Raw genomic sequence first — 11182 nt, 5'->3', positions numbered from 1 at the left:
TTTTTAAAGTTCATTATTTAAAATATTAAGTTGCTGATTTTCATCATTATTATCATCATTTTAGCTTTCTCTTTATTTTTTTTTTATTGTAATAGCTTTTAAGAAAGGAATTCATTCAACATTTTTTTTTTATCAAATAACTTTTTTATTTTTTAACAGTAGGCATTTCAACACTTTGTATTTAAAAAGTGAAAATAAACCAGAAATTTAGATTTATACCATCACAGCCAAGTTATAGAATATGCCTTTATGTATTTAACACCACAGAAACAAATGTGTTCAATTGGTAAAAAATCTACTTAGAAAACATTTTGTTGCAGTAATACTTCCATGCAAGTGTTCAGTAAATGTTAACTTTCAATGCCTACCAAACTTTACAAGATCTTGCATCTTTCTATTACACAATGCAGCAAACACCTTTAAGATCAATTTTACACATACAGGATTCAAAACACAATGGTTGCAGTCTTATGGTTAGATCCACGGGTGTACCGGTTACTGATGATGGCAGTTTTCATCACCTGCCTTAAGTTCTTCAGTGTCCTTGTAAAGCAAATTTTAAAAAATAGGTTAGTGAATTATAGATTAGACTTTTACTGAATCTTAATGAATTCAGATGATCAATGGATACCCCACACACACACACACACGCACACACACACACACACACACACACACACACAATGCTGAATTACTTACACCAAACTCCAAAACTCCATGAAAAGGTCCTCGTCCTTCTCTCCAAGGAAAGTGATAAGGCAGCAGATGGCTACTTCTCTGCATGTTTCAATTGTATTGTGCTATTTAAGAAAAAATAAAGTATGAGTATAAAATACATGGGTGACTGCCAACAAAGTTCATTTCAAAGCTACCCAAAGTCTAAATAGTTGTCCTACCTCAAGAAGCATGTCCTTGATCTGCCTGATTCTCACTCCCTTAGCTCCTCCCCTTGATAAAATGACATCCATCAGTTTTGGGGTGCAATGGTCAAGTGTAGCCATTCAAGGCTTACAGTGGTTATTCTCTTGAACTCCTCCTGTATCTGTAGACCACACAAACAGAAGAATTAAACCTTGCAGACTATTAGCTATACTGCATTAATGAATGCTGTAATACATTATTTAAAGAGGATAGATGTGATCTAAGGCTACCCCAAGTTTTGAGGGAACAAAAACAATCTTGGTGAAGACAAGGGAGACTTCCCCACCATAACCGTGGTGTAATCTGTAATGTTTTAGCAACCCTGTTTTTGCAGAGGTTTCGAATTTACACATTGTTCACTCCCAGCCCATTTTGTAAAAAATGTGTCCCAGTTTAACAAAGCACTAATGACCCCAGATTATCACACTATACTAACTGCTTACATAAAGTCTTAATATTAAGTAGATTCACATAGCCTATGCCAGAATAATGCTATTGGAATGACATTAACAATATTTCACACAATCTGATTTTTTTTAAAAAACAAACAAAAACAAAGATAGCTACAGCTCTTAAGATCAAGAACAATACTTACTTTAAGCTGTATCACAATACTAACCAAAATCATTTACAATGTAATATTACGTATAGGTCATGCAAGTTTTATAAAGACATAAAATAGGTGAGCCAGATGGAAAAAAGAAGCCTCTAGGTTATCCCTCTGACAAAACTATTCACAGTTTAAGGCTTCTAATTTTGGTAAAAAGAAAAACAAAATCAGCCTATGGTCGAAATTAGATTGCACTGTGTAGCAAAACTTTAACCACGCTTTTCCTAGCCACAGTTGCACTCTCTAGCTGAAGACTTTTGTCAAATGAAACTTTATAAGTCTTATCCTCTGCTGTGCTAAAGTTTAGAATGGCTAGCATTAGCTACATGTGGTAGTGCAAAGTATTTCCTTATCTGTATGAGCATCACATCATACACAAATCCACTACAGGTGACTAGCACAAATGCTTTGCTTTGGTAGAACTGTTATTTGTAAATGAAATGTTACTTACCTTGAAATGTCTTTTACAAAAGCTTGCACCATGCAACCCAACATGTGTGAATTTGCCCGGGCTAGTTAAGTCGGTAGGGGAGGGAATTTGAAATCAGAAGTTACAGTGGAAAAAAAATAAGTTATCTATTCAATTTCTTTAAGTAATTACAACTTGAATTTTATTTTGAACCCACTAACATTGGGATTTAATTTCAAATTACATATAAAATTAATTTAATGTAATTACCAACATTATTATTTCAACACAACCCAAAAAAATAAAGTTTGCAACTTAGAAGGTCTATCTTAATCAATAAATTAGAATTTTTATGTTGCAGCCATGGATTTAATCAAGTGGTGGTAAAAGGCCTGATGAATTACTTAGTCAAAGAAAGCACTCCTGTTCTGAGATGGACCTGTAAAGCTCTTTGTCAGCGCTGACACGTGAAATAGACTAATAACTGGGAGATGATGAATCGATACACAAGAGAAAACTGACAAGGACACACAGGATGAACAAACTGTGAAAACTAAACGGCATTAAAAAAAAAAACCCAAAAAGGCATTTCCAGGGGAACAAATAGGTTTTGAAATGAATAAAAACAGAAAACATGTCAAAATAAAAAGCTGGTGTAAAACACCAAACCAAGCTGAGGAAAGAACAACGTGGTTCTATAAACAAAGTGGTTCACACAAAAATACTCAAGTTCAGTCTAAACGTTTCCTTTAGTGCATAAAAGAGTTTCTCACTTCGAGACCTGAAAGCAGCTTCGGAGCTGAGGACTTTACTAAGAGCCGAGTTTAACACAAACAGCTTTTCGCTGTGAGCTGTTCGGTGTCCGTTTTTTCCTACATCACTCTTTCTAAACTTCTCAAATCTGTTAAAGTTACTGCATCACTCTATTTATACAAACTCGAATTATCCTGGATCTTTTCAAATTAATAGTCCTATAAAGTCTCGCTGGTCAAAATAACTTTCTTGACAGAGCTTTTATTGTGAAACATTTTTAAGAACTTGTATGAAATTCAAACTGTTTCCACCTTTTATTAGAAAACGATCAATAATATTCATGCCATATCTGTGGCTCTGATGTTCATCCTGATTATTCTAGAAGAAAATCAGTGAGGGGGGAAGCATCAGCGAGCAGAGCAGGATGCATTTTGTCAATGTTTTTATGTAAACCATTTGTTTTTATTTATTTATTATTGTTTTTTAATACCTTGAGTACAAAATATTTAAATACTCAAATATAATACACAAAAACATAGTCATGTATATGATTTTAAATTTAATTAAAGCCAATTTATAGAATGAATTTGTTTAAAGAGTTTTAAAATCTCCTAAATTAAAAGTGCATAGACTTAAAGAGCAAAGATACAAAAACGAAAATAATTTTTGTTTGTAATTATTAGTAGTATATATTTAGTTAATAATTAATTTGAGCATTTATTGATGAATACTATTTATTTATTTGATACATATTAATCTGATTTTTTTTTAAATATATTAGATTGCTTTAAAGCACACTTCTCCTCCGGGATTCATCGCGGAACAAAAAGTTAGGACTAATGTTACTACACGGAAAGATTTCACTGGGGACCGGAAGTTACATATTAGTAAACCTTGTGGAGCCGCTGTTGATAGCAGGTGGCTAACTAACGGAGTGATGACGGAGTTTGTTTGTTTGTTTTTCGGCGTGTGGAAGTAAACAACATGGCGGCTAAACGTAAACCCGACGCGACGGTTCCGGCGGAGGAGAGCGACCAGTTGCTGATCCGCCCGCTGTGAGTTTAAGGCAACTTCAGCTTCTTTCTGTGTGCGGGCTCCCCCTCCTCACAGAACTACATTCAGAAAATCACTCATTCAGGGTTCATAAATAAACTATAAAACGCGTAAAACACACAACTTAAAAAGGTCCGCGGAAGTTTCCAGTGAAGCGCTTTGATTCAGAACTCATTTAACAACACTTATAATCTGAAAAGATCTCCCTGCCAGCTTCGACACAGCTGATAATTAAATATAAGGTCGTCTGTCAGTGCATATTTAATCTTATGAGTGTAGTCATGTGACTCCAATTCTTTCAGGGTTTTGCTCTTTTACAAATAAAAATTGACTGATTTTTGAATGGAGTTTGGTTTAAAGTGAGTTTGAGCTGGATGTTGGGGTGAGGTGTGGAGTGTGGTTTCAGTGTGTGTCTATGTGCAGGGGGGCCGGTCAGGAGGTGGGACGGTCCTGCATCATCCTGGAGTTCAAAGGAAGAAAGATCATGGTGAGATAGTGAATATGAACCTTCCAGCTGTGAACGTGAAGCCTCAGTGTGTGTAAAGGTCTGTGTCTCTTTGTGTGTGTCAGCTGGACTGTGGGATCCATCCTGGTCTGGAGGGGATGGACGCTCTGCCCTACATTGACCTGATCGACCCAGCTGAGATCGACCTGCTGCTCATCAGCCAGTGAGTTCACAGCCTCCGAGTGGTCACATGACTGCCTGCAGCATGATGATACTGATGTACCGCAGATGTTTATGCTGACTCTTCCTCCTTCCATCAGCTTCCACCTGGACCACTGCGGCGCTCTGCCCTGGTTCCTGCAGAAGACCAGCTTTAAAGGTCGGACGTTCATGACACACGCCACCAAAGCCATCTACCGGTGGTTGCTGTCCGACTACGTCAAAGTCAGGTGAGACTCGCCGGTAGACACGTTGACTCTGAGAATGTTTTTTAACGGTTTAATAAGAGTGTGGGCTAATGCTGGTGAGCCTCACTTTTGGGTTACCTCGAACGAGCAAAGGTCAGTGTCAGGTCAGTGATAAGCAGCTTTAAATTAAAATAACAAGACATCCAAAGGAGGGTTATTTTAAACTGGAGTAATGCAAACCTGCTGTAGGAGTTGTGAAGCAGAGGTAAGTGCTGTTTGCCGTCAAAGACGCTGCTGATGAGTTGCTTAGAATCTTTGACGCTTGATTGTCTGAATCGTGTCTGCAGTAACATCTCAGCTGATGACATGCTGTACACGGAGACCGACCTGGAGGACAGCATGGAAAAGATCGAGACCATCAACTTCCACGAGGTGAAGGAGGTGGCTGGCATTAAGTTCTGGTGTTACCACGCCGGCCATGTCCTCGGAGCCGCCATGTTCATGATCGAGATCGCCGGCGTCAAGGTGAGTTCTTCAGACATTGATCCAGCCTCCTCTGAGTGTTTGCGCCTCTGTGGGCGTGTTGCTACATGTACACACTCAGAGTTTTTATGGACATTTAGTTGCAGTTTAAAAACTACAGTTCAGATTCTTTGACCTTTTTTTAATCACTGCAGCTTGTTAAGAAATAAAGACGCTGCAAGAACTGAAAATAAAGGTGAAATAAGTTCCTGTGACTTCATGTGAATACGATGAGGGCGAGGCTGTCTTAGACACATGATCAGTGGGGTGATGCTTTGTCGCATCGCAGTCGGGTTTTTCTGCGTTAAACAGCAGAGAAAATGTGCTGGTGTGTTCCAAAACTATTGTCTCTCCGGAGGGACCACCTCAGACAGGCACTTTGTTTTTGTGAATGAGTGAGTTTACTGAGGACAGCATGGCCACAGCTGCTAATCGCGCATGGTGTGTGTGTGTGTGTGTGTGTGTGTGTGTAGCTGTTGTACACAGGTGATTTCTCCCGTCAAGAGGACAGACACCTGATGGCAGCAGAGATCCCAAGCGTGAAGCCGGACATCCTCATCACAGTGAGTGATTCTGAAATCAGAAATCAACTGTTCAAAGTTTATGGCAGCTTTGCATGATCCGTCGTTCATAATAATCCTCCTTTATCTGATTCTGGGCTGGTTTGTCCTCTTTTAGCTACGCCCAGTTTAAGCCTAATTTCTCCTGATTGGCTGCCTCACAGAATCCACATATGGGTGGAGCATCTCAGTGACATCATCCAGATCCAAGAGTAGAAAAAAAAACTGATATTTTAGAGCAGCCTGAACTTCACAGGGATCAATTTACTTCTGAGGTCATCGTTAGAAACATCGACCACAGAAACGTGACAGAAGAAGAAGAAGAAAGTGTGTACTTTATTGGTCCCCGTGGGGGAAATCCCTCTCTGCATTTAACCCATTCACTCAGTGAAGCAGTGGGCAGCCATTGGGCGCCCGGGGAGCAGTGTGTAGGGACGGTACCTTGCTCAGGGGTACCTCAGGGTAGCTGTTCAGGGGAATCGAACCCCCGACCTTCCGATCATGGGGCCACCACTCTACCTACTGAGCTATCCCTGCCCAGGAAACGGAGTAAAACCATGAATGAGGTGTAACCGCCTCAAATGTCTGTAAGATCTGACATCTCCACATGATCCTGTGTGTGGAGATCACACCCTAAAGGTGAAACCTGGAGCTGCAAACACCTGCTGTTACTACATCATGTGACTGCTAATCTTGATGCAACTGTGATGAATCAGCGAGCCAAGCATACTCAGTAATGTTTCCTGCTCTGCGTTCAGGAGTCGACCTATGGCACTCACATCCACGAGAAGCGTGAGGAGAGGGAGGCTCGTTTCTGCAACACCGTCCACGACATCGTGAACAGGGAGGGCCGCTGCCTGATCCCTGTCTTCGCCCTGGGACGGGCTCAGGAGCTGCTCCTCATCCTCGGTGAGGTCTTCTCTCGGTCTCCTCTGCCCATGAGCCCGGCTCCGACCCTATTGACCTCTGATCTGCTCGTGTTTTTGATCCAGACGAGTACTGGCAGAACCACCCGGAGCTCCACGACATCCCTATCTACTACGCCTCTTCTCTGGCCAGGAAGTGCATGGCTGTGTACCAGACCTACATCAACGCCATGAACGACAAGATCCGCAAGGCTATCAACATCAACAACCCCTTTGTCTTCAAGCACATCAGCAACCTCAAGGTCAGTGAATGCAGTCCGTGGGTTGTCAGTTGGCTCATATCATTATACATGCAGGATTTTTACATGTGTGTGTTTCAGAGCATGGACCACTTCGATGACATCGGTCCCAGCGTGGTGATGGCATCTCCTGGTATGATGCAGAGTGGCCTGTCCAGAGAGCTGTTTGAGAGCTGGTGCACCGACCGCAGGAATGGCGTCATCATCGCCGGATACTGCGTGGAGGGGACGCTCGCCAAGGTGAGGTCAGCTTGGACTATTTTAACTGTGGAGTCTGGAAACTGCCCTGAAGGACAAACCTGAGTGAGCCTGCTTCTGAGGCTTTTCCAACATTTTCCCGTTTCTGAGTGGAAAATGTTTCCTGAGAGTCTGATTTTCTTTTCGGGGAGTGGCGGAAAGCCCAGACCTGCAGATCTGCTCTGATTTAAACCGTCTGTGTCAGGGTTTAGGCATTAATAATAAGGCAACAGTGCCCCCATCAGGCCAGAGTGAAAATGACACAATCATTTAAAGCCTTCAGAGAGCCGAGTTTCTTTCCTGATTCCTTCGAGGTCTAACGGTTTGTCTGCGTTTCTCAGCACATCATGACAGAGCCCGACGAGATCACCACCATGTCGGGTCAGAAGCTTCCTCTGAAGATGTCGGTGGACTACATCTCCTTCTCAGCTCACACAGACTACCAACAGACCAGCGAGTTCATCAGAGCTCTCAAGCCTCCTCATGTGGTAATCAGATTTATTCACTCACTCTCAGCTTATCAGTAAACAGATGACAGCGTTTCAAAAGTGCTAAAATTGTAGCAGCTGTATAATTGTTAATCATGACTCAGTCCAATCGCTCAGCAGAGCAGAGATCATCTAATGAGAGTAAGACGTCTGTGCGCTGTGGACCTTCGCATGCAGCTTCAGTCCTGGACCTGGAGTTTTTCTTTGTTGCTCTACTGACTGAAACTGTGCACAGCACTCGGTCTGATGTCGGGAACAGGTGAGTTTAGTTTAACGTGTGCTGATCCTGGGTCTGCAGATTCTCGTCCACGGCGAGCAGAACGAGATGGCGCGTCTGAAGGCGGCATTGATCCGCGAGTACGAGGACAACGATGAGGTCCACATCGAGGTGCACAACCCGAGGAACACCGAGGCCGTCACGCTCAACTTCAGAGGAGAGAAACTGGCCAAGGTCCTCCTGAAAACCATCCGCAGCTTTAAGCGTGTCTCGTTTCACCTTCTGCCACCTTAACTCCCAGCATCCTCTGCTGCAGGTGATGGGCTCCCTTGCCGACAAGAAGTGCATTCAGGGTCAGCGGGTCTCTGGGATTCTCGTCAAACGAAACTTCAACTATCACATCCTGTCGCCCTCCGACCTCTCCAGTCAGTAACTCAGTTTACCTGCACTAATTATTCCAGCCTGATGCTGGTCCCTGAACGCATCGCCTGTTGCTTCCTGACATTTGTGCTCTCTGTACAGACTACACTGACCTGTCGATGGGCATGGTGACTCAGACGCAGGCCATCCCATACACCGGACCCATCTCACTGCTGGTCAGCCAGCTGAGAAACCTCGCAGGTAAGAAAGCAGCAAAGCTCACCTGGACTCACCTGACTCGGGTCATCCAGAGTAAAACTTAAGCTGGCTCCTCCCATTACCGGAAGTTTTGTGAGGCGATGCATTAGAAATATTTAATGGGATCTTTGGTCGTGAATTTTTCTGCATGTCAGACTTGATGATACGTGGGCTTAAAAATGTTCATGTTAGTTTCTGAAGGTGTTTCACCTCCATCAGGACGTTTACAGAGAATGATGGAGACAATGTCTTTACAATACAAAGCACCTTGAGGCAACTGTTGTTGTGATTTGGAACTATATAAATAAAAGTGAACTGAAGTTTAATTGAACACGGTCCACAGAGCGTTCATGAGCTGCTCTTTGTGTTTCAGGCGATGTGGAGCAGGTGGAGGGAACTGAGAAAATCACCGTGAGAATCTTTAAGAGCATCACGATGGTTCATGAAGCCAGCATGGTGCTGCTAGAGGTCAGACACACACATACACTACAGCCCATGTGAGCAGAGGTGCTGTGATTTCGTACAGCCTTTGTTGTTCATGGATGCAGCTTCAGTGCTCTGTCTGAAACAAAATGTTCAGATTTATTTCAAACAGGAACTCACTGATTGGAGGAAAATTTATTTTGCTTCATATTTAAGCAGCTGTTGAAGTTTTTTTAATTTCAGATCTTTTGTTTCTTTGTTGTAAATTTGTTTTTTCGTTTTTTTTTTAAAGTGTTACAGATCCAGAATTTTACCAATTAGTTCACTAATTTCTGTTTCATTTTGCCATCATTGAAGTAAGTAAGTGTTTCTTCTTGATTTGTTTCCTCAGTGGATCGCCAATCCGCTCAATGACATGTACGCTGACGCCGTTGCCACTGTCATCCTCGAGGTCCAGTCCAACCCCAACGCCCAGAAGTGTCAGTAAACACAGTACGGCAGTGCAATGTTTGGGGACAGTGCAGAATCTGTAACATCTGTGTGTTTGTGTGTTTCAGTTGTGGAGGGGAAGAAGGAAAGTTTCGACATGGACGTGTTTGTGGAGAGGCTTGCGCTCATGCTGCAGTGAGTCGCTGCTACACACAGACATGTGCACACACAAACACCACACACACCGACACACACAGACCCAAGAAAGGATTTCATTTCTAACTTAGCATTTTCAAAATTTTCAAAGTAAAAGTCCCCAAGTGGTAGACTAACTTGTATTGTGTTGCAGCGACATGTTTGGGGATGACTGCGTGAATTTCAAAGATGGTAAAAACCTCAGCGTGACCGTGGACGGCGTCACAGCGTCAGTAGACCCAGAGACCAGAGTGAGTATGAGGAGTGGGCAGAGTTAGACCTTCTGACAGAACACAAAACTCTGACCTTTAGCACAGGGGGCTGTGCAGTTTAAGCTGCATTAAGGTCATGTGACATAAATCTGGTGTTAAGGATCATTTTGTTTTAAATCCTCAGACTTCCTGTTACAGAACCCGATCTGTTCATGAAAAACCTGAAAGTATGGGTACTTCCTGTTCCCGCTGCAGGGCTTTATGTTAAGTTTAAACCTCAAAGCATGTAAATAAGAGACGGCGCCTCTGAGATGTCATTGGCTGAAGTTCTGTCAGGCTGCACTCACACAGAGAAATTACCTGACCTTCATGCGACTGAGATCAGCTCTGATCAGTCATTATTACATCATGACGGCATAAAAGTTGTTGGGTTGAGTTGACAGTTGCATGCTCTCTGTTCATGATGACACAGATTAACTGATAAATCAGGGAACATCAAAAGTCTGTGTCCATCTGAAAACCAAAATTCACTTTAACTTCATACATTCAGAGATCTGAAACAGATTCTTCCACAGATAACAAACACAGATCCTCGCCAACCTTGCTTTCATATAGGAACACACCCAGTTAGCAACCACTGGAGTCCCCAGTTGTAAAGACTAGTTAGTTGCACTCAGACCGATTGCAACTCATTGACAAACTGGCTTTCTACTAAATCTGATGCTTATCATTTGTAAACCTTAAGCAGTCTGTGTGATTGCAGTGACTCTGACCTCCCAGCAGGCAGCTGTGCAGTTTCCATGAGACTGAAAGTCAGCTGCTGAACAGGAAGAAAACTTCAGTGCAACTGATTTTTTTTATTTTCTCTGGAGTCCAAAATGTGTGAGGAATTGGGGGGGGGATGTGTAGCACACACGTGATTTTTTTCTGTCTGTGTTCAGACAGCAGTATTGAGTGAATGCTTCATGATACCGTGATACACAAAATATCCCTGTAAAGCTCGCCTTCTCTCATTTCAAAAGCCCCTTGAATTTTCTTTCTAACACACACAGTAACATTTAAAGAGCGCCTGTAAGGTAAAGCCTGTAAAGGGCTAAACTGAACTCAGACTTGCTCAAGCTTATTTTCTCAGACTACTATACAGTCACAGTCAGTGCTACTGAGCTTAACTTACAGTTGCTTCCTGGTTATGTGTGAAATTAATAGTTTCACATATGTTATTTATGCAAGTATTTTGTTTGTTTCTGTAGAAAATGATGTAATACCCTTTATTTGACCTCTGTGTGTTACTCTGCAGTTGGTGTCATGCGCAGAGGACGAGACTCTAAGGGAGATGATAGAAGTCGCTGTCCATCGGCTCCATGACGCCCTAAGCCCTGCTTTCTGACAGGCCACAGTGATGTCACAGGGGATGCTTTTGTACCTCCAGGAGATGCTTTTGTACCGATTTCCTATAAAAATGAATGCTTCTTTTTTTTATGTGTAAAATAAACTTCAGTTGAGTTTCTCAGTCTGTTT

The 11182-nt window shown here is 42.4% G+C and overlaps 1 protein-coding gene across 1 annotated transcript; it reads left to right on the top strand.

The window, feature by feature from the left end:
- Positions 1–3554: 3554 nt before the first annotated feature.
- Positions 3555–11171, top strand: cpsf3 (cleavage and polyadenylation specific factor 3). Its single transcript, XM_086265273.1, has 18 exons — positions 3555–3748; positions 4170–4233; positions 4317–4414; positions 4512–4640; positions 4946–5123; positions 5594–5683; positions 6439–6589; positions 6673–6848; positions 6927–7085; positions 7424–7570; positions 7869–8021; positions 8104–8212; positions 8310–8408; positions 8779–8873; positions 9220–9307; positions 9386–9452; positions 9607–9703; positions 10962–11171. The coding sequence occupies exons 1-18, from the start codon at positions 3678–3680 to the stop codon at positions 11049–11051; spliced, it is 2061 nt and encodes a 686-aa protein (XP_086121399.1). The 5' UTR covers positions 3555–3677; the 3' UTR covers positions 11052–11171.
- Positions 11172–11182: the final 11 nt, after the last annotated feature.

The sequence above is a fragment of the Aulonocara sp. 'chitande type north' Nkhata Bay genome, linkage group LG15 (assembly GCF_057382095.1).
Source record: "Aulonocara sp. 'chitande type north' Nkhata Bay isolate Kocher_YH1m ecotype deep benthic linkage group LG15, A_spYH_male_GT1.1, whole genome shotgun sequence".
Lineage (NCBI taxonomy): Eukaryota > Metazoa > Chordata > Actinopteri > Cichliformes > Cichlidae > Aulonocara > Aulonocara sp. 'chitande type north' Nkhata Bay.
This window is presented reverse-complemented; position numbering and strand designations above follow the sequence as displayed.